Source organism: Coenobita brevimanus, chromosome 14 (assembly GCF_032717465.1).
Source record: "Coenobita brevimanus isolate Jiangsu-jjx chromosome 14, ASM3271746v2, whole genome shotgun sequence".
In the NCBI taxonomy this organism is placed as follows: domain Eukaryota; kingdom Metazoa; phylum Arthropoda; class Malacostraca; order Decapoda; family Coenobitidae; genus Coenobita; species Coenobita brevimanus.
Window position 1 is genome coordinate 21,303,161 of NC_136967.1, and position 25,013 is coordinate 21,328,173.

Sequence of the window (25,013 nt, forward strand, 5' to 3'; positions counted from 1 at the left end):
CAGAATAATTTCTGCATGCATGTTTCATTTTGACTTGTGTAATAATGTGTATTAATCTTTTCTAATACTACCTCCTTAAGTTAGGATATAACAAGCAACGGTGTCAGGCACAGTAAACCCGTCCCCGGCAGTCATTTTAGTGCTGACGTATAAACTCAACAGGATATCTAGTCAAAGATGTCACATATCAAATTTGGAGTAAATCGGATGAAAATTGACGATTTTATGCCCATTTGAAATTCTTGGCCCGACCAACCTGACAATGACCCCCCGTACTGCTAACTAGGGGGTGACCCCCCCCTGATGTAATGAGGCATGTTGTAGGATGCAGATTTGAAAGATGCACCTTTAGGTTGTGGTTTCATGTCGATATGACGAATTTGAAGAGAGTTATGGTGGAAAAAAAAAAAAAACTACCCGTCCCGGTTTTTTCTTTACATTTTGAGGGCCTACAGCCAGGGCCTTGGCTCAACTTGGCCCAAAATTTAATCAGGTGATTAGAAGGTCATAGCCCATCATCCCCGTAATCTTAGTCAAAACTGCACCAGTAGTTTTTACGTAAAGTTGTTAACAGACCATCAAACAGACAAACTGAGTGAAAACAATGCCCGTCCCCGAGCCCCTCCGGGACGGAAACGGGTAATAATGGTTAGGTGACATGAAATTAATACAGTGTGTGTTAACAAAACATCTTAATGTTACCTCAAAATCCTATACAAAGACAGTATGCTCAGCCTTCTGTTGCTATAAACCTACTTAGATGATTTACTCTGGCTAACGTTAGATAATATTATTCGGCACTGGAAAACCTACGGCGGTCACAATAACATAACATACCACTATATACATTAATCTGCTAGCGTCCGTCCGATTTTTAACTCTTTCCTGACATGCAAAATATTCAGTCTTTCATTCTGGCTGCCACCCGACGATTATATTCAGCCTACGTGTGGTTGCCTGTCCTCTTTGAAATTAAACAGTCTGAACCAACATCTTACTTCGATGAGGAAGCCGGCGATTGCTTTACCAAGCTGACGTTGCCTCTTAGTCACGGGAGCACGAAGGCGCACACTCACTGTACAGATTCATGCTTCAGACACCTATATATACAGAAGCACATTTTTAAAAGGTATAATTAATACGATAGACTTATTAACAACAGGTTTTTAACTTCATGGGTGTGATATGGTACTCACTCTTCCGCAGGTCTGAAATATATAGTAGGTCAAAATTTGCTCAATAATTTGTTCAATAACTATTGTTATGACTGAAAAGTCAGATAAGTTTAGATTTTGATAACTTTACGGAATCAGATGTAGTCCGTTTATTTAAAAAAAATATCTGAATTATAATTCAGTTACTATTTTCATGGGTTTTTGACGAACATTTCCAAATTTTTAACAAATGAATTTCCATATGTTATCACACCCAAAATAAGTGCCAGCCTGCTTGTTCAATTAGCAGCGTTCGGTTTTGAGCAGCAATATTTCTTGTCGGTTATAAAGTCTGAGATGGACATGCCTAACACACGATTACTCACGTAACAGATTGTCAAATGTAAAGTTGAAGTCACAAACAAAGTTGTGGATTTCGTCACAAGGCTTTCCCACTAATTCGTAATCAAATGAGTCTCGTTGCTGTAGCAACATGCAATGCATCGTAGCCTTCTTTCCCTCCTGCTGCCGCCTCGTCTCGTCCGCCTCAGAGGGTGGGGGTTCTTGTCCATCAGAACCATCGGAAGCAGCCGCATTACCATGATCGCCCTCCACAGACATGCATCCAGGATCGGCAGTTGCATTACACGGCAGGGAACGTTCCTCGATATTTTGATGTTCAGGAAGATTTTGGCCATATTCCCCAACATTATCTTTGAGGAGGATGACATCTACAACCGAGGGATCACTTTCACTTTCCCTTGCCCTGTCTTGAATGATATTCTGCTGTACCTCATTTTCAGCAGAATTTTTTCTGTGCCTCAGAAGAATTGGAGAAAATCGCATGTTACCATAGGCCATCATCGGGTCCTCGCCGAACATGGCGGTTTGGTCGCGCGTCAGACGAAAGTTGCCATCACCTGACAACTGGCTGACTCCGGCCCCCGCGTCAGACAGCATAGCAAGGGAAGGCGGCATGTCATTCCTGGGAAAATATAAATAAAGAATCTTATTCAATCGGCAGCTGCGGTTTATTAACTTCTTTTCTGCAGTTTAATATTTAATTTAGGTGCCTTAACAGCACTGTGTGGTAAACATCGTTCAGATAGTGGAATTTGTACCAAGAGAGGAAATATTAATTGCAGATATACAGCTTTTCCATATTCGTGTATTATTCTTACAGTATTCACTTTAGTTAAGACGTGATGTGTTTGGAAGCTGTATGAGTGAAAACAAGGGCATAAACTTATATAAAGCCCAAACTCAAGAAAGTGTGTAAGCACGAAACCTGATGGCTGGAACCGAGGTAGCGTCGTCTGGTTGGGGTGGATCTACGATGGGCAGAGGGTTGGATGACTGTCTGATGTTGAGGCCGTTAACACGCTTAGGATCGGCAGGGACAGTTTGGGCGCTGGGAATGACTCCTCTGTCCCCGTCACTCTCCTCTTGTTCATCAAGCTGATAAGAAGCACCCAGCCACAGGGAAGGCCCACGAGCTGGTAAAAATATAACGTTGCTGAGGAAAGTCAGTGGTGTATTAGTTAGCACATCCAGCTCATAACTAGAAGAACCCAAGTTTGGACTGGCGTTTTTTTTTTTTTTTTTTTTTTGTCCCTGTTCATCCAACAATAAAGCTGAGGACCTGAATGTAAAACGACTATTGCGGTCGTGCTTTGAAGGAAGTTTAGAGCTTCGCATAAATACATCGTCTGTCTAATGACTCGTGCAGTCGATAGGCATAAATTTACTCTTTCAGCAAAGCTGGATGATCATGAGGTCTCTGGAACTTAGGACATCTTCTGTTTGAGTAAAGGGCATGTACTGCATATTTTTGTTGTACTGTATCACCCACACACCTATTCAATGCAAGAAATGCATGAAATAAAGACATACAGCACTCTAACCTATAAAGGTATAAAGTTCTGAACAGGATATCGTCTAAAATAACTGGCGAAAGCTTGATGTATAAGATATGCTTCGAATCCATGCTCGCCTTGCAACCAACAGCAGCTTTGTTTTTCATACATTCAACAGTTCAGCCCATGAGCCAAAGATGAGTAAAATGACAATATCTCAAAGGAAAAAATACACGTACGCTATGCTCAGCTACTGGGAGGCAACCTGTAATCTGTTTATTCAATCCTCTCATGGTTGGAACAACTCTAGTATTCTGTCTCATCTAACGGTAGACGACTTAATTCGGCAGAGAGTGGGTCATAGGAGTCTGGGTGTTGATATTGCCACCATTAATTCCCATATGGTCAGGACAGCTCTAATATTCTATCCCAACTAACGACAGACGATGTTATTCAACTGACAGTGAGACTCCGGAACCGGAAAGTTTTAAGCCACTGATAAAATGCTGTCAATTAGCAAAACTCTAAATCAGAACGTATTCACCGAGTAAAAAGAATCACCATTATGCAAATAGCTGAGACTATCAGAGTTGCGCGAGACGAACGAAATAATTAAGGGGGAGATAGTGGCTCAACTGATAGAAAAGGTGGCCTGCAGTCCTACCGGGCCGAGGTGGCTCAATCGGTAGAGAGGTGGCCTGCAGCCCTACCGGGCCCAGGTTCAAATCCCCGCAGGGGCAGGGGACAGTTTAAGGATTTGAATTTCTTAAAATAAGACTTTACTGATCTACCAGAAGACCCGCCGACATGTCGTAAAAATACCCTCGCTAATACTAATACACCAGTCCTGTATGAGACAGCCCTAGCATGAATTCAATATGGACGGTGGGTGTTAGCGCCAAAGTGGTGACATGTAAAGGTGTATGGTATTTAGGAGGACTACTGGGCCTTGGTAACAGGCTGTGAAGCCTATGCCCAGAGTCGCACTCATAAAAAAAAAATAATAATGGCCAAAATACTCGGCCTGACGCGTGAAGCTGCGGGATCTGCATTGTTTCATCAGGTACGTAGTGTGGAGGCGTTAGTCGCAGAGCCAGTCATGATCAGTCAGGTATTAAGACTGAAAACACTGCCATGTTAATAACTGATCCATAAGTGATGTGAATGTGGGAATAGTTTTCTTTCCTCCTGTTATGTAAAAACTGAGCCATATGAATTTGGAAGATATTCTTGGACAAACCGCAGGTAACGTTATATTTAACTAAACTTCTTTCTTTTTCAAAAATTAATTGTATTTAGGATGAATGAGAGAAGTATGTAAAGTGTGATTTGGCCGGCGTTGGAATCAGAATATACTGTATAATATAATTACCAATAAGCATAGGTTCATGACTTGTATGGGGAGACAGAATCCACTTTTATCGTCTTCAGCTTAAGCCCTTGGAAAGAGTAGTTGGTGTTTTCAGTTAGAATCTGTCTTAGAGCATGAACAGCGCATAAAATGATAGGAGTGACTCAGATTAGCGACTTAAATTTCATTTCGTCAGTGAATTACCGGATAAGTTGTCTGATATCGCCCTGATACAGCGTCAGCAACAATGTGATCATAGCAGATTATTACATTACGGGGAATGAATAAAAAAATTCTACATCACAAAGGATGTACGATCACGACTGCCTCGTCATGCGTGCTTCAGCTGTAGTATTCTTCTTTCTTTTCTTCAGTAGCAGAGTAGAGTGTATTCTGTCTTAGTTTTTCAAGTGTTACTCTGTAGGCTGTCTCCCATTAAGACGAAAAATGCTGTCTGAGAAGTGAAGACTTGACATATTCACTCCGCACCATACTGATTAAAGCAGTAAACACTCACAAATAAACTATGGTGGCAAATACTCTTTTATCTAATAGATAAATAGAATGCTAAATATCTATGAATCTGTCTATCTATAGGCACACACCTCAGTCCTATATGGGATGGTCACAAACGAATTGCCTCAGTGTCGCCCGATGCTCTGCCATATAACCGCCCTCCCTTCAACTTACACCTCTCCTCGCGCATCTCTCTCTCCATTCCATCCCTCCAACTCATCCTCGGTCTCCCCTTACCCCTCTACCCCTCCACCTCACTCACATACACTCTGCTAGTCAGTCTCTCATTCTCCATCCTTTCCATATGGTCAAACTATTTCAGAGTATTTCTCTTGACACTTTAAGCCACATCAGCATCAACACCACAACGCTCCTTCATATCCTCGTTTGCCTGTCTTTATTTCCATGTTAATTCACATGCTCCTCTCTGATTGTTCATATCCACTACTCTTATTCTTGGTTTCTGTCCCTTCAACAGGGTCGACGCTTCACTTCCATACGTTAGATCACAATACTAGCATACAGCGATTTTTTCTTTTTACTTCTGCACTCACTTCGCTATTCCTTATCAATGCTTTCAATGAAGTGGCAACTTTTTTTTACCCCGTGCAGCACCCTTTCAAGCACTCCATCCTCTAAACTTCCATCCTTACTCTTCACATTGCCTAAATACTTGAATGCACTCACATTCTCCATGTCCTCAACATCCAGCCTCACGATGCATTCTGTGATTTCATTCAAAGAGAATGAAACTCTTATTACTGTTAGTTTCAAAATCAAGTGCATATTAATTACTGATGGTGTTCGGTTGCAGGAACTATGAAGTTTGAGAGCCAAGTTATTCAAAAAGCGAAATCGTGAAAAAGTTGTCTGTATGTACTGTATTGTGAGATTAAAAATTTGTACATGTTTCATAAACTGTGAACTAACTAAAAGGTTGAAAAATGCATCAGTATACTTCAAAGTAATCTACGCAATTATGTAGGTAATTTAATCGACAGACTCAAGTGCTGCAAAGACATATGACGATTCGAAGTTCAAACTTGGTGTGGAATTTAGACCTTTATTTATATCAGCCACATTTAAGGGTTAACGTCCTATTTATTAGGACTTCTGGTTAATTCATTCTTGCTGCTGCCAGACAATTTCATTGAACTTACAAGAGCATCCTGACCATGAGGTGATGAAGAAGGTTATAGCAAACCCCTTCAGTCCAAAAGATCTCTCCTACGCTAAACAGAGCCATCTGCTGGTGAACAATAAAATTATTAAAAGTAGATGGCGAAGATGAAGGCATGAGCCCAGTTATTTACGACAGTTTCCAAAGAAGCTGGTGAAGATAGGACAGTTCTGGATTTTCTGTACCATAACTGACTGCACTGTGTACTTAGGGATGCAGACTAACAGTGTCAAATAATTATAGACATTCCATAGCTAACTGTCAGAATTTTGCCTATTCCTTTGCTATTTGAGTTAAATAATACGGCCTAAGATATAAATGACATAACCGTAGTGAATGTGTCAAGCTACTCACTGAAAGCTTGGTGCAGGAACGCCTTGAGCGGAAGGAGGTCTTGTGGTGCGGCCAGGTCCCCACCCAGTTCCTGACAGTGGTGGTGTGCGGCCGTCCAGTTGAGCTGCGAGGTGAGGGACAGGTACAGGCACTGATCACCCACACGCTCACCAACCATACCCTGCCCTACCTCTGGGCACGCTGGAGCTGTGCGGGAAAACGTCAGTGTTTAGAGAACGGAACGGTGTGATTATTTGAATTTCCTTATAACAGCCTGTTACTGATCGTCTCCATGCTCCACCGACATGTCGTGGAAAAATAACATTCGCGCTAATGCCATCATACTAGTCCCATATTCAGTATGACTTATGGGTATTACCGTCAACGTAATATGTGATGATGTGACGTGTGAAGGACATACCTTAAGGAAAGGACTATCTTAAGTGTATAGGCTATATATATATATATATATATATATATATATCCATTTGGGGGGTTCTAGGCCCCCCTCCCATTTCCTTTTCATTCATTGGCCAAACATATTAATTTTGACAGATCATTCTCAATTTCGATATCTGAGAGATGGACCCAACAAAATGAAAATACTCTCTATACTACTATTTGCCCCTCCGCCCTCCTCGTTCTTAATATTCTGGACTGAGACTGTTTAACAAATGGAAGATCTCTTTCTTACGGTTGTGGATACGCCACTGAACATTATTTTCACCGTCATCATCGTCATCAAGGTTTTTTTCTTTCTTTCTTTCGTTCTTTTTTTTAACTGAAGGTGAGATGAGGAAAAAGATGTGCGCTAAAACTATTCCCTGAAACCATCTTTTTCAACCAAGAGCATTGCAACACTGCACCAATTTTCCTGTAACCATAATTATCATCAAAGGGAACAGCCAGTCCTTTCTTACCGTCTTCAAAGTGTAGGAGCTGAGACTACGTTACAGTGCCGCAGTTCTGTCATTTAAGAACACGAGTCTTACCTTTGCACCTGATGGTAGTACTGTACATCGACAACCCCCAACCCCTTCCCAGAGATTCAGACGGTTGGGCAACGCATACGGTCTTCACTGACTAGAGATTCAGATCACTAGACACCAGGTGTCTAGAAGGAACTTAGCATTTAAACTCAGACCAGAGTGGCTGGTCTCTCCTTGATCGCATTTGAAGCTTGATAGCAACCTTCAACGCCTTTAGGCTCTGATAGGATGTCTCGTAACGATCTTATCACTCACTTTGGAACTTTATAAATGGCCCTAAGTAGAGCGTGATTTCTATTTCTAATCATCGTTGCAGTCGATACATTTACCACTATATGACCTGGTAAACATACGCTTTATTTTAAGCAACAGAAAAACCAAACCAGATCAACTCTCCCTATTGGTTTGGTTATTTTTGGAGTAGTAAATGAACGTTTCACGTTAATTTCTTTCTCTGCCGTTTATAGAAATGTTCCTCCCACTGTATCAGCTGTTTCTCTAGTGCATTGGCGGACACTTCCAACATATGTCCGTCGCCTTTGGATACCTCTTCCTAATCTTACATTTTAGCTTAACCTAACCTAACCTAGTAATTTATCCTAACCCAACCTAGCATTTTAACCTAACCTAATTTATCCAAGCTTCGAGTAAGTTTTAGCAAGTCCGCCATTACAAACGTCGTGAGGTATAATGGGCATTATGATAACAACAACGGGGAAAAAAGTCAACAGAAAACAACTGCTTACCACCATGGAAGGAGTTAGGAAAATACAGGAAACAAACTGAAGTAACAGCAGTTGAGCTGGTAAGGTCCTTCTGCTGCTGAATATATAACGTACATTTACATATGTCTTGACTGTCGTGACAGCAGATGATGGAAAAGTAATGTTATTATGCCTGTTAATGCATTTCCTGTAAAAGTGCTATGATAGTCATAGTTGCCTAATATCCGCTCATTTGACAATAGGAAGTTTTTATTATTAGAAAATGAATGTTTGCATGTTTCTGCATGCATGAGGCCCTAACAACGTTCATTCCGTACTGGAACAAAAACAAGACAAAGAACACTTTTGATAGTCGCACCCACACCTGTAATAATGTAAAGGGAAACACATAATTATCTACCGGACAGGCGATGGGGTGAACATTATGGGTTGCTTCCTCTATAACTCTGTTCCGGGTGAAGGTCTACAACTATACAAAATTACATATGCGTACGTAAACGCCGTGCCGCTGTCCTCTGTAGGGGCAGTCTCTCCAGCGGACGTGTGGAACGGGAGATCCTACTCTGTCTAAAACGTGGCCTGGGTGAACGTCTACCAGTATGCAAATTTTGGTGCTCCTAGGTTTAAAACAATGACCGTGCGTCAGAGCTTCAGCCAGGACCCCCAGCCCCCCACCCTCCGTGAAGGATGGTCTCTGGGGTTTTCAACCAATTTAAAACGTGCAGAATTTCATGTTCTTATACAAAAAGTAAGGCAATGTCCTCCTGGGGGCAATATCCCCTCCCCCATCCCGTGTGAGAGGGGTGGTCATTGGGGGGTTCCACCCTGCGTCAACAACACCTACCAATACACAAAATTTTGTGTGGGGGGGGAGGGGAGGGGGTGGCAGCCATCGAGGGTCCCTTCCTGTTAGCATGTGGCCCAACCTGGGAGAAGGTCTATAGTTGTGCAAAATTTTGTTTTCCTCCCACAAGGCCTGAACCCTATTCTCCTGGCAGGCACAACGAATGTAAGTTTGATACAAAAGAACTGGACTAAATAACATTCATGAATAATGTTAGGAGTTTGTGCAAAGTAGGAGCGGCAAACTAAAGTAAGCTTAATGTGGAGAAATAAAACATGATTCTAATTACATTAAGCTCAAAGAAAAGAACTGTAAATTTATTGATTACAATAAAATGAATTTATATGAGTCTCAAAATGAACTCAAAAGGGAAATTCATGGTCACAGAGTGACTCATGAATTTAAATAACAAAGGAAATACACTCACTCGCTCATTCAAAAGCTAATCAGACTTATGCCTAGAAAACGAACGGAAATACTGGTCAGTGGAGGGAATGGAGCTGAAGGTACAAAAGACTGGGCGTCTGCGTGTTGAACACCAAGCACTGCTTTTCGGTGCTAAGCTCACTTCGCCAATCACTGTCTAGGTGGAGATTCAGGAAATCGCCGTACAACAGAGATGCTGCTCTCTACGCTGGGCACAAACGATCCTACTCTCGAGGTGGTCCAAACCTGAATAAGTTCAAGCTGGTAAGGAGGGTAAGAGATGGCCTTGTTCACAGAAAGTAGGCGTGGCCTAACTTCAACGGTCAACTGAAAGAGGGCGAACGATATACACACGCAATAAAATCACTCAGGAAAGGCATTGTCATGCATAAGAATGGTCATTTATTAAACAGTGACAAATGTTCTGAAAAACCATCCTGATCGAAGTGCATACGAGGACGGTTGAACTGAGTGATACCCATTGGGAATTCCACTAGAGTTCGTGGTTTTCTCACCAAAGTACAATGTCACGAAGTTGTATAAATACACAATCGCGCGAATTCGTGACACAACTATCACCACCACCACCATCATCACGACCACTACCAAAGCTATCACCATTTTCTGCTGAATAAAATTGTCTGTTCGTAAAATCAATGAGGTAATAGAAATCGGAGTGTAGATGTACTTAAGGGTCAAAATGATCTTTAAACTAGAGAACTCAACATACATGTGTGAAAGAAATGTAATTGATATAATTCTCGTCCGCATGGCTGGTATGCCTTAGTGAGATATACAATTGACAATATCGATATCTAACGTTACGGATGTTCTGTGGTGTTACTGAATAGATCATTTCTGATCCGAGTGTACGACCCCCTCCCCTCTCTCTCTCTCTCTCTCTTTGCAAAGACGTATGAAAAACTTCAGGGAAATGTCCCGCCGCCTTTTCCACTTGTGTATATTGTAACACCAACGGGTGACAATTATTTGGGGCTAAAACACCTCTTCCGTATATATCAATCGATATGATATTAACACTGGCCCATCTGGGACCCAGTTTCAACCATCCAGCCACGTTTCATCAAAATCCTTTTTTCAGTTTTGGCTACACACACACACACACACACACACACACACACACACACACACACACACACACACACACACACATGATTATAGAACATTAGATATCAACCTACACAAAATTGTGTCGTTAAAAAAAAAAATGTAGTGGTGGAATTACATGCCGTTTTTTGCCTCGATCTTGTTCTGATGATTTTTGGCGCACCACCTTTTTATCAAAATTTTTGCTTATAACTGCAACTGTTGTCATCATACACACTGACAGTATGGTTGTACACTGTATAACTAATCAAACTACTGTGTAATCGGTAGAGGGTTGGCCTGCAGTCCTAACGGTCCCGGGTTCATATCCCGCTGGGGCAGGGAACAGTTTAAGGATTTGAATTTCATATAAACAGACTTTACTGATCTACCTGACGACCCGCCGACATGTCGTAAAAATACCCCCGCTAATACCAATACACCAGTCCTGTGTGAGACAACCCTAGCATGTATTCAGTATGGACGGTGGGTGTTAGTGCCGAAGTGGTGACATGTAGAGGTGTATGGAATGTAGGAGGACTACTGGGCCTTGAAATCAAGCTGTGAAGCCTATGCCCAGAGTCGGTCACATAAAAAAAAAAAATGCTAGTATGTCATGTAACTCATAACTGAGGCATTACAGTATGTTCTTATTTACAATAATCATGGGTATTATTCTCTAACCTTTATACAGACATTATGTGACGTTGCCACTGACTGCGAGGTCTTCTCGAGATTCTTTGTGTTGTGCATTATTGAAGGAAACCTTCACTGAGAATACGATTGAGCCAGATCGATCTACACTCATGCTACTGGAAACAAATAATTTCACTCTCTAATGGACAAAAAAAAAAAAATGGTTACTGGCTTCTGTATTTTATTTAAAATTATGTTTCAGCAGTTCTTTAACGTTTTAGGGCTACTAACCAAACAAAGACCTTGATCTCATTTAATTTCGATGTCACCAGGGCACAGAATTTCTGCTTACTGCTGATGCTTTTAACGTCATCTCACACTCTGGCATGCTTATACTGGTGGTATATATGAAAATCTACCATCCATAAACCAAATACAAACCCTCTGGAATCCAAGGAGGAATTTATGTTTTATTTCTGCAACTTACGGATTTATTTTCAGCTTTTGGAAAAGCCTCTCGTTGCAAAGAAGTTAATGTGTCTTTATGTAACTATTCATTTCTAGAAGTCTCTCTCAGTCTGCATAAAAGTCATTGAAAGTAGCAAAAATACAATATGAAATAAGTCATTGTTGTGCAGGGGTTGAAATCTCGCATTCATACGCGACTCCACCGTTCCCATCCCTGTTCCTTCTGTCCTGGTGGTGGCGCCCCTACAGGGCACACCGAGGTATTATTTGGCTCATTAGCGTGAGGCACGCCGCTCCTTCTTCAGACCAGAACGTGACGCCATTACCTTGGTCCCTCGGCTGCCTCCTCCGCTCTCAGGAGGTCAGCACAGAGCCCGTCTGCCTCGCCGCTGGTATTAGTGGCAATGTTTTATGAGCAGAACGTTAAATAAGCTGTGTGTGTGTGTGTGTGTGTGTATGTGTGTGTGTGTGTGTGTTTATCTCGTGCACGTATTGTAATTCCAATGTAGACAGATACAAGGGTCCAAAACACCCTCAGAAAAAATTAATAGATATGAAATTAAGACTGGCACATCACAGACCCAGTTCCATCCATTCTGCCAAGTTTCATCAAAATCATTTTTCCAGTCTTGGCTGCACCACACACACACACACACACACACACACACACACACACACACACACACACACACACACACACACTACACCGCTCGCTGGCTCAGTGGTAACGTTCTCGTTTGCCATATGGTAGACGGGAGTTCGCGCCTCGCTCAGGTTGCGAAAAGTTTCACTGACGAAGTGGGTGGTTACTGTCCCCCTTAAGCAAGGGGATGGGTGTATGCGTGTGTGAAGGTCACAGCCTTGCCCTTAGATCGGACTATATGAGCTCTCAGCTCCCTTCCGGGAGGGTAAATGCTGACGATCACGACCATCAAGTGATCCTGACCGCCCCGGTGAATCACACACACACACACACACACACACACACACACACACAAACACACACACACACACACACACACACACGCGGCAATCCAAACATAACATCCGATGTGGCTTCGCGGACGCATGTGCAAAGCATAACACAGGATACTCTTAGCGACATTAAAAAAAAAAAAATGGAGAAACTCCTTTGGACGAGGGGCTCGTCATAAACCGCACTTGTCTGAACCTAATCAAAATCAACCTTGTCTAACCATAGGTGGTCTACGCCAGCGGGAATTGAACGAACCTAAACCAAGTTAAACAAAGCCGTAAACGTCAAATACCTCGTAAACTGCGTTATGACACGTCCACTTCACCTGAAGGACTCGAATGAACTAGGCTCATAATTGAAAAAGCAGTCTTCTTTTACAGTGTTCGGTAAAAGTAATGTACGGATTTCAGATTAATCTAAACGACATAAAACGCATTATACAGATATTTTTAACACAGTTCTAGAATATTTTAGGTTATGTAAAAGAAAAACAAAATACTCCAGGCTAGCGATCAAATCGATCTAAGCCTTACTGATATGCGTTATCAATCACACTAAACTGTACTCCATACACAATTTGTAGTGGATTGTGTATAAAAGAAACTGAAGAAAAAGAGTAATCAATAACATTTAGCTATACGTAAAAGCTTGCTGCAGGAGACAAGAGCAGAGACCGTATTTATAACCTCTGCTGAGCTTAAGTTGCTTATAGAAATGCTTGTATATGTAAAGTATGGGATAAAAGTTTGCCTGTTACTCTACATCTTTTGATTAACACCTACAGCAGGGCATGTAAGTCACTTTCCTCCTTAATATCATGTCTAAGAGAATATTATGGAGATATGTCTATCCTGTGTAATGATCAACCTCTTGCATCCGGTGAGATCTTTTTTAGTTCATTCTGGCTATCTTCATAAGATTTCATTCAGATGAGGAGAGCAGCTTACTACTGGAAGAATTAATGATAGTTCAAACATACCCTCCAGCTCTAAAAGTGGAAAAAATAGTTTAGATATTATTTATATATATATATATATATATATATATATATATATATATATATATATATATATATATATATATATATATGAAAAAGGGCTATTATTATTTTTACGGCAGGGCTGAGTTTCGAAACTTGACACCATGTGTAGCAGTGAATGTGAACAACAGTAGTAGGTGAGGTTGAAAAAAAAATGACTCTAGGAGCGATGAAACATATTAAGAAAAATAAATAAAAAAAATCAGAAACACAAATACAAATATAATCATAACTAAAAGCAAAGTAGGTCAACAGACTTCTCATTACTCGACAATACTGGCTCATTCTGGATAGAAAATACTGGCTTACTAATGCAGAGCTCCGTGTCTGTAGAACGGAAAGCTAGGTCAGAGAATGACTCTAATCTCATAGGATGATCGGCTTCAAGGCTGTGTTGACGAATCGCATTGAATGGTGGTTTGCTTATTGGTCTTTTTGTTCTTACTGACCTTCCTAGGTGTATAAAATTTCGGACCTTCAATTGACGTTTTGTCTTACCAATACTGCATTATAGGAGTGACACTCTTACATGTATACAACAGAAGACTACAGTTCCTTAGGAACCTAACCCCTGAATCTGGGAAAAGCTTTGAATGGTGCTGTTTGCCCTAAATATGACCCTAGCAGGCTATCGATCTGCAAGTAAAACTCCTTTAGTAACCTAGTAACACAATTTCTTAGTCAAAACTCTGTTTACTAGAGAAATCAATGGGAAAATAGTAACTCTTTACAGAGGATACTTGTTGTTTAGAGTGCATAACCGTATCTGAAGTCTGCCCGATACACGACTCTGTGAATCTCTGAGCAAAATAATTGAGTAGAAGAGTTTCTTGCCTCTCTCTCTCTCTCTCTCTCTCTCTCTCTCTCTCTCTCTCTCTCTCTCTCCATATATATATATATATATATATATATATATATATATATATATATATATATATGGAGCCTCTGTGGAACAGTGGTAGAGTGTGCGTTTCGTACACAGGTGAGCCAGGGTTCGCGCCCCGCCAGGGTAATAAACTTTGGGAGTGTTCACCCGGCCACGTACTGCATTGGCGGACACAAGGGGTGCTGTGGTTGAACCAGTGTCGCATACTATAAAGTATGCTTGCACCCAGTCGACTTGCGCGAGCCGATTACACTTGGTTCACAGTCTACACACACATATCCAAAGCCACTCCAACACTACAATAATTACACTTACAAGCACTTCTCACCCTACATACAATCTCTACCAGACAGCCTAAGCCACTTGGTTGAGATACATTGGCTGTATCGTCCCGGCTTCGGCCGGGATAGGCCGGTCCTGCAGTGGATACTCAAACGGCTGATGATGATGATGATATATATATATATATATTATATTATATGGAAGATGAACAATGCTGGCATAAACATTTTGCTAATGTAGTGGGTGGAAAGTCTCGGCTTTACATTAACCGTGTTCATCCTAAAACAAATAATGGATTTTTCTTAGATCATGATAAAAAAATAAAAAAAATGATGGGGTACTTTTACTTCTCAAATGAGTGAGTACTGTGGAGGATGTAGAAAAATTATACATCATCATCATCCGGACCTCCTTTCCCACCCTAGGGCAGGGTGAGGAGTAGCAACGTCCATGCAACCTATGTTGGGCTAATCCAATGGGCCACTCTTCCATTCACTCATCATTCAAGGCCCCGGAATCCTGGATCTATCTGATACACCAAAAAACTTTCACCACTTTCTGTAGCTTCACATAAACGTATCCGATAGGGTCAATCCGAACGATGTCACGTTAAAAAGGGGTGCCAAATCTCTAATCATGCACTTCTTCTCACAACATTTATCAAGTCCCTCAGCCTCACCGACTTCCAAACCTCTCTTCCTCACACACTCATCCACCATATCCCTCCACCTTCTCCTTGGCCTAACTCGCCTACTCCCTCCTTCAAATTCACTCAGATATACCTTTTTCACCACTCTATTGTTATCCATTCTCTCCACATGACCATACCATCTCAGTACACATTCCTCGATTCTGGTGTCCACAGACTTTCTCACTCCGCATCTTTTACGTATCACATTATTTCGTATCCTATCCACTCTGTACTCCACATACATTCCTCAGAAGTCCCATCTCCACTTGACTCTTTATTTTCATGCCACACTATAGTCTCACATCCATATGTTAAAGTTAGCACTAACACTCCTTCTTGTAAGCCTCGCGCAGCTGCAACACTCGTCTCTATTTCTAATCAAGGCCTTCATAGGATCAGCTACATTCCTTCCTTGTGACACTACTTTCCACTTCTTTTGCACATTTTCCTCTCTTTTATAACACCGTACCCAGGTATTTGAACTCTCACCAATCCCAGTCTCTCCGTTCACTGTAACATCACACTGGGAGTCACCTTCTCTTTCGATTACCATCACTTCACTCTTTTCTACATTTACTATCAACGCACGACGCTCAGACATCAGCAAAGCTCTGAACTAGTCTACCAAGTTCTTGTCAGGTATTTGCAAGTAGCCCTGCATCATCAGCATACAACAAACTTGAGATATTCCGTCCATCACCAATCATTACCAACGCCATCCCTCTTTCCACTACTCGTGTTTTTACTTCTCTGATCACCCCATCCTTATATATATTGAACAACTATGAGGACATCACATAATCTTGTCGCACGACCACACTGATCGTGAACTACTCACTTAGATGCCCATTTACCCTTACACATGCTTCACTACCACCGAAAAAACTCTTGATGGCACCTAGCAGATTACCATCTCCAACGTACATGCGCAAAACCTTCCACAATCCTTCTCCGTCTTCTTTCCGGTATGCGTTTTCCAGATCCACAAATGCCATAAACACTTTATGGTTCTTCTCATATGTCTTCTCCACTACCTGTCTCACTGTAAATATTTGATCCACACATCCTCTGCCAGTCCTAAAGCCACCCTGTTCATTACCCACTATGACTTATGATTTCTCTCTTATTTCGCTATAATAATTCCTCCATATGCTTTCCCTACAACACTCAATAAACTTAAACCACGATAATTCTTGCACTCACTTCGCTCACCATTACTTTTGTACAGAGGTACAATCACTGCCTTTCCACGCTCTGCTGGCACAGTTTCACTCATCCGTGCTTCTTACATATCTCCAACAATCACTTCATTCCGCTCTCTCCACTACACTTAATCTGCATACACCTAATCAACCCCAGCTGATTTCCCATTTTTCAGCCGCTTCACAGCGTTCCTCACCTGTGCGAGTGTCACGTTTCCTGGCTCTGCATTCTTTCTCTGCACACCCAAAAACCAATCATGTTTGCAGCGGCTCTGCCCTCTCTATTCCCATTCATCAGGATTTCAAAATATTCTTTCTATCTGTACCTTACTTCATCCACAATCTACCACTTACTGTACATTCTTCACACTTTCTTATTTCTTTCCTCTGTCACTTCTTCAATTTCGCACCTCTTTCCAGAACAACTTCCTATTTTCAGAGTAATTTGAGTTCATTTTTCTTCCTAGATCATTATTTAGCTCCTTTTTCCTCTTCACTAGTCTCTTTGCGTGCTTCTTGCTCTTAGTATATTAAGGTCTCATTTCAGTTGAACCCCTGACCTGTAACAACTCTTGCCACTTCTTCCTCTCTTCCCCTACTGCTCTCTTAACCTCTCCATCTCACCATGCCGTACGTTTTTTCTTTGTTGTTACGTTTGCCATAGCACACACCGCTTTAGCATTCATAACTAAGCAATCCCTATATGCATTCTACAAGCTGTCCAGATCCATTTAATTCCATTTCACTGATTTCAACTTCTCCCCTACTTTGGTCCTGTATTCATCTGCTACTTCTTTGATCCTCAGCTTCTCGACTTTCAGTCTGTCTCCCTGTCTGGTCCTCAATCTCCTGGGCCACCTCACTCCTCTCAGCTTGATCTTGCATACCACAGTCATATGATCTGACAGACCTCCACATCGTCGTCTCACGACCCTCGTATCAGCAACCATTCCCAGCATCGACCTCTCTACGAACACGTAATTAATCAGGCTCCTTTCAACACGATCTCCGTTCCCTCTATACCATGTATATTTATGTGCATCTTTGTGTTGGAAATACGTGTTACAAATGCACAACCTCCTTTCCTGACACATATCCTTCAGGTGCTTCCCATTATCATTTTCTCCTGGTACTCCAAATGCCGTCCTCGGGACCAGTGCCTACTCTTCCATTCATATCGCCCATTACGATCACTTTATAGCTCCTGGGCATTTCTCCCGCTGTTTCATCCAGCTCATCCCAAAACCTGTCTTTCTCTCTAACTCCCGTCATCACATGGTGCATACGCCACAATCACAGCCACTTGCACCATCTCAAACCTGAACTTGACATACATACATCTCGAACTGACACGTTTGTAATCTCTCATTCCACTGCTACACCTCATTCATAAACAAAGCAACTCCTTCCTTGCATCTTCCTTGCTCATTCATGCCCGATCTTACATATTTCACACCCTCCCACTCCTCTACTTCACACCCTTTCATCTTTGTTTCCCACAGTGCCATCACAGCATATCTCACACTCTTGAACACATTCACCACTTCCACCCTCTTGCTCTCCTTATTCACACTTCTCACATTCCACATGGCCATGTGAATCTGCCCATTTGGTTAGGGCCCTGGGCATGTATTGGGCCCTCCGAGGCTCTAAGAAGTGTTTTCCATGATAAAGTGATTTTAGACAGGGGAATCTGCGGAACACTTAACCCAGCCAAAAACCTCGGTTATATGGTTACCACCCAGCGTAGTAATTGTAATACAAGATGACAAAATAAATAACCTGCATTTCTTTTCTACTGTACACTGTTCCCAATACTTATTAAAAAAAAAAAAAAAAAAAACAATCATTGATTTGTACTATAATCTTATTATGTATTCTAGGCCGATGATGGGTAATGACTTCACTTCAGATCTGAAGAGGGTATTGCTTTTGTGTGTGTGTGTGTGTGTGTGTGTGTGTGTAATTCACCGGGTCACCGGGTCGGTCAGGATCACTTGATGGTCGTGATCGTCAGCTTTTACCCTCCCGGAAGGGAGCTGAGAGCTCATATAGTCCGATCTAAGGGCAAGGCTGTGACCTTCACACACGCACACACCCATCCCCTTGCTCAAGGGGGACAGTAACCACCCACTTCGTCAGTGAAACTTTTCGCAACCTGAGCGAGGCGCGAACTCCCGTCCACCAGTTGGCAAGCGGGAACGTTACCACTGCACCAGCAAGCGGTGTGTGTGTGTGTGTGTGTGTGTGTGTGTGTGTGTGTGTGTGTGTGTGTGTGTGTGTAAACCATGTGATTGAAGAAATTAAGAAACTTGATAGAAATTTCTTCAGTCACTGCCTACCTGTGCGGAGAAGGACGTTGCTGCCGTCACTGAGCGTCTCCAAGTTCTTCCTCCTCTGTCCATTCTTCTTGAGGCGAATCACCTCCGAGGCCAAGGCAGACAGTTTGGCCTCGTAGTCCTGTACCAACTTCCCGATCTTGGCCTCAAACTCTGCCAACTCCTTCCTCATGTCTGGTATGGTCTGGATTTCCTCTTCAAGTGCGGGTATTTTCTCCCTCAGCTGCTGCACCTCGGCCTGAAGCTGCGCCTCTGTCTGTGCTCTGCTGTTAAGCGTCGCTTCAAGCAGCGCCACTCGTTCGTACAGCGTCGTGTGCCGTTCATGGTTCTCCAGGGCCTGGCGGTATATCAGGCGATAATCAGAACACAGAGCAGATCTAATGAAAATGATAACGTATGTAGTAATACCACAACGAGACACACAGTACCAGAGTCCGAAACTAATGACAGTACAATTAAAACCATGCTATCACAGCACAAACACTGACTCGTAACTTCACAGTACTCATAAGTTCAACGCATGACAGAACAAGAACAGGATATCATACATGCAAGACCAATAGTATTTTTATTACCAATAAGTAATATTAGAGACGGCCTACATTATTACACCGAATATCACGAACGTGAAGTGCATTCAGCACATTATACTCATACGAAGACAGAATTATTGAAAGGGGAGCTAGATATAGCCTTCATAAACTCTTTCACTGTCAGAGGATTATCTTTATCCGGGGAAAATCCCAACACCCCAAAACCGCTAGCGTTCCCAGCATCGCTAATGAATTATCCGGAGAAGCACTAGTTCCACCATGGTCGGACCTCAGAGTAGAAACCCAATAGTAATCACAGACTGGAAAACTTCAGCCACTGCTTAGTATCTGTCACTCGCCAAAGCTACTGTAAATCTATCAGTCTAGAAAGGTGTGTAGGTGGTCTAACGCATATGACGGATTCAAAGTGGTGTGGCTCTCGGACCATACATGGGATCAACCAGTCACACAGACCATATGAGTGCACTGAAAACATTCGATTACTAGTCAAGTTGGTAACAGGAACACAACAATGGCAGAAGTTCATTAGTCATTGTTGACTATGTGGTCTGCATTCAAAACTCCTAAATAAAATCGTTCAGGTTTTCACATTCACCTAGTTCCATAGTAAAGTATACGGGACTGGACACAAGAAACAAGAGTTTAATTTTTCCTCGGAAGTTCTGTGCTTTCATCACAAAATGAACGTCGCCAATAACCCATGTTACTGTACATAAAAAGTGCAGCATTACAGCAGAACAATGATTAATTTGCGACTATCCAATCACCCCCCCCAACCAACCCCCCCCACACACGGACATTTTCCCATTTATACTGATTAGAGGCGATCATGACCCACACTAAGTCAGGTAATCCAGTCTGCCGTTTGGCTCTTCCGCGCCTCTGGCAGGCAATCTGTAGGCCGTCAAAAATGGGTAGTTTAATTATTACATGCACACACACCTTGACGGCAGGCGGGTCGTGACTGGGGAGGCGAATGGAATGATTTCATTAACGCCTGACTGAGGGGAATACTGATGGTGGGGGAGACTGAGGAGCGGGGATAATGCAGAGCCTCTCACATGCCCTTATGCATTACACATACACCTCTCTTACAACACACATACGCCACTCATACAACACCACACATACACCATTCACACACACACACACACACACACACACACACACACACACACACACACACACACACACACACACACACACACACACACACACACACACACACAACTCACACACACACACACACACACACACACACACACACACACACACACACACACACACACACACACACGAACACACACATATAAAACACATACACCGCATATCCAACTCACACAACCTTATACACCACTGAAACATCCACACAAACAACACATATACACCACATGTGCCATTCTTTCACAGCCCCATACACCATTCACACGCCCACATATAACACACATGAACCACACACACACATAGTCTCATCTAAGTTCACTGCACTTGGCTCACAGACGTTCAGGCATTCCTATCCCGTACCGGAAGAAGGTCGTATCTTCAGTCTCCAAATACGTCTGAGCAGCATGGATGACTTCATCACTCTGAAAGCGATGACTATACAGGTGAGATTTCAGTTAATAAACAGGTAAAAATCAGACGAAGCCAGGTCGGGTGCGCAAAGAGCATGAGGCAACAGATCAAAGCCACAGTTGGCTGTTTCAACCACTGATACCTGTGTCGTGTGGACAGGGGCGCTGCCCTGGAGCAAAAGCACTCCTACTCACAGCTTTCCTTTTCTCGTTGACTACTTCTTTCAGCTTTCCCAATTACAATGCACTGTAGGCCCCATTAATGGTCTGACACTCTTGCAAGTAGTCAATCGTGAAAATTGCCTCAGTATAAACACAGAGGTCATCACCTTGCCGACAGATACCATTTGCTTGAATTTTGGGGGGAGATGGAGGACCGTGCTGTTTCCATTGCTTGGTTTGATTCTGTGATTCAGGTTCACAGTGGTGAACCCATGTCTCATCCTGTCAAAAACCTCCAAAAGAAATTGCCTGGATCAGCCTGGAAACGAGTCAAAAGTGTCCTTGAAGTTAATAATCTTGTCAGCCTCTGGTCTGATGTCAACATTTTGGGCACCCATCTTGCAGATACCTTGTTCATACCCAATATGTCAGTCAAAACAGTGTACACTGAGGCAACACTGATGCCATGGTGTCTGCTATCTGTTGCACAGACAAACGTCTGTCATTTAAGACCATACGGTGAATGGCCTCCACTTATTCATTCGTGGTCAATGATTTTGGGCGCGGTGCTCTCTCTGCCTCCCTTGAAATCAGCAGCCCACTTCTTATGGTGGAATAGCAAGGAGAAACCTCACCAAGTGAGCTGACCATGTCTTCATGGATTTGCTTGGGGGGAGTCATACTTTTTTTTCTTTCAGATACTTGATCACAGCACAGGCTTCTTTTTTGTCCATTTTTGGGTTTTGCTATAACCTATCGATTTCCAAGAATCTCACCGGCAAACAAATAGACAAAGATATGAGTTCTTGTGAATAATCATATGAGGCTTTACAGTATACAGTCATACCCAGAAGTTGTGGTTACTCCCTCTGTTTCTGGGTGAGGTCGAGAACATTTTGAAGGACCGACTTAATTCTCACATAAAATCACACCATTCACAGCCACACACAACACGCATACACCACATGTACAACTCTCACACAACACACACCACTGAAACCCTACACATACACACTTATAGAACTCTAAAACAACCTCAAACACCACTCAAGTACCCATACACAGTGGTGACCATCATCCACTCACTTGATGTAGTGCTGCCTATTTCTTCCTTCACAGTTATCATTCTATCTCTCTGTCTGCCCTCCTCACCTCCTTTTTTCTCTTTTATCTTTCTGTTACGTTTTAATACCCTTCTTTTCCCTTCAGGCGGCTGTACAGCGAGTGACATGCCTAATGGCTTTCTGTAACTCACGACACAATTTACAACTCAGGGTGGCAACCATATAACCAGATAACGGAAGGAGTGACGAAAATTCGGCATTCGTCCAGGAACCAAACCTCCACATATTTACCCTCGCCTCGCTGTCGCCCGGAGCTCTGTCAACCGCAAGAGAGCGTTGGTCCACTGCACGGGACAGCCCTGCCAGGGCTGTTACTTGTCTGTGGTTGATGGGTCTGCTCGGCCAGACTGGGGTTGGTCAACAACAACACACAACTTTACAGACCATCCACATACCAACACACAACACGTATATGCAGCCTCACACACAACTCTTACATCGGTACAAACCCTTCACACACCCTCACATACCCTCATACACCCAGGTGGTGGAAGGTTGATGAGTGGGCTATCATGTACACAAGTCCACATCACACGCCCCAAATACAACACACATACATCCCTCATAAAACACACATTCATCACTCATACATCGTTCATGCAGTCATATACATCAGAAACTCTGGAACACCACCAACACGCCCTCAAACATTCTCATACTCACTGATGGTGGTTAGTTGAGGAACGAGGTATAATGCACACTGGCTCCTATACTCATATACACCACACATAAATCCTCACACACCAGTCATACATCCTCGTACACCGGTCACACACCTAATACACAAACATATATCCCTACAAGCACCTCCTACACCCCCACACACCACTCATACAACATCACACACCTTTAAATACCACTGAGACACTGTCACACACCATCCCACAACTCCTATACACCCTCGCGCACCATTCATGCTCCTTAGCACTTTTATTACACACCACTTATTCACTGTTAATACACCCCAAAATATAATTCATACAGACACACACCTCTCATACATGACTTACACATTATTCATGCTCCACTCATACACCTTTCATGCACCACTCACACTACACATCCTTCCACACCGCTCATATACCACTACACCTGTCATACCACTCATGCAACACTCATACACAACACATACACCATTCATACACCTTGCACTCACAAATATATCAAACATACATCACTCATACACATTTCATACACCACTCACACGCCACTGATATACCATTCACAGACAATCCAAACACCATTTACACACCGTGCACATGATACACATTCACCACTCATACACACTTGAGACACCACTCATACAACACTCACCAAGCAGTCATACACCACTCACGCACCTCTCTTACACAATGCGCACGTTAGTCATACGCAACTCACACACCAGACGTACACCATTCACACACACCATACACAATTCACACACTACTCAAACACCACTCATGAACCACTAGTACAACCTCTCTCTCTCTCTCTCTCTCTCTCTCTCTCTCTCTCTCTCTCTCTCGCTAGCTCCCCTTTACACTCAACTCATACACCTTTCAGGACTATTCACACGCTCTCATACGCCCTCACACACCTCGCTTACTCGCACACCATTCACAAGCTCTAATGCACACTCATCCAAAACTTACACGCCAGCAGACACCCTTACACACCTCTCGCATTCCAGTTAGAAGGCCACGTACATTATTCACTAACGTACACACGACCCAGTAACAAATAAACTCAGACGTTGCCAAGTGGTCATAAAGCACGACACTTGCACTTACACATCATTCACACATTCACAAACATCGGCAACACCCACACAACACACTGGTCTTACACCCTCCCACACAATGCTCACAGTGCCAGACATCACCCACTTAAATTCATAGGCCAAGCACCCACACATCAGTCGCTGGCTTTCACAGACCATCATCACTCATCAACCAAATGCCCTCAAGCACTCCCTCACTAGCTTTCACACACACCACTCACACACCAGTTATATACCTTAACTCTACCCTCGCTCACACACACACACACACACACACACATTAGAATATAAACCATTCCCACACCTTTCCTGCCTTACAGTGCCCTGACAGACCCACTTTTTTTTTTTCATTACTCTCTCTCTCTCTCTCTCTCTCTCTCTGTATATGGCATAATGTATACATGTAAGAGTGGGTGAATTTGCATGTACATGCATAGAGTTACCAGATACTTATGTATGTGGCAATATGTACTCCTACTATATATATATATATATATATATATATATATATATATATATATATATACAATGTAAAATGGCCTTGGAATCAGTATTCTACGAAATATTCCTGTAAAAATTATAAACAAATTACAAAGTGTATACTGGGAGTTATGTTAAATTTCCCATACAAATCTATCCGGTTTTTGGTCATTTTAATGCTGTTTTCTACCTGACCTATAAAATTACCTTCAGACTTTTTCACTCTTGCTAAGTCCTGTTGCTTCTCACATATTTCCATTACTGCATGTAAGGTGGGAGAGAGAGCGTTCTGCTGTACAATCTTTTTTCTAACACCTCTATGACTAAGGTATAACTATTACTACTAGAGTTAGGGCG

General features: G+C 42.5%; 1 protein-coding gene across 1 annotated transcript in view; it reads right to left on the reverse strand.

Annotated features, from left to right (window-relative positions):
• Window positions 1-1,532: 1,532 nt before the first annotated feature.
• Window positions 1,533-25,013, reverse strand: part of LOC145390103 (uncharacterized) — a 52,330-nt gene continuing 28,849 nt past the window's right edge. Inside the window, exons 2-6 of the mRNA XM_080265167.1 lie at window positions 21,802-21,818; window positions 19,004-19,341; window positions 6,412-6,597; window positions 2,443-2,650; window positions 1,533-2,139 (exon numbers count right to left, since the gene is read on the reverse strand). Coding sequence (XP_080121293.1) covers window positions 1,533-2,139; window positions 2,443-2,650; window positions 6,412-6,597; window positions 19,004-19,341; window positions 21,802-21,818 — 1,356 coding nt within the window. The remainder of the gene's footprint in view (window positions 2,140-2,442; window positions 2,651-6,411; window positions 6,598-19,003; window positions 19,342-21,801; window positions 21,819-25,013) is intronic.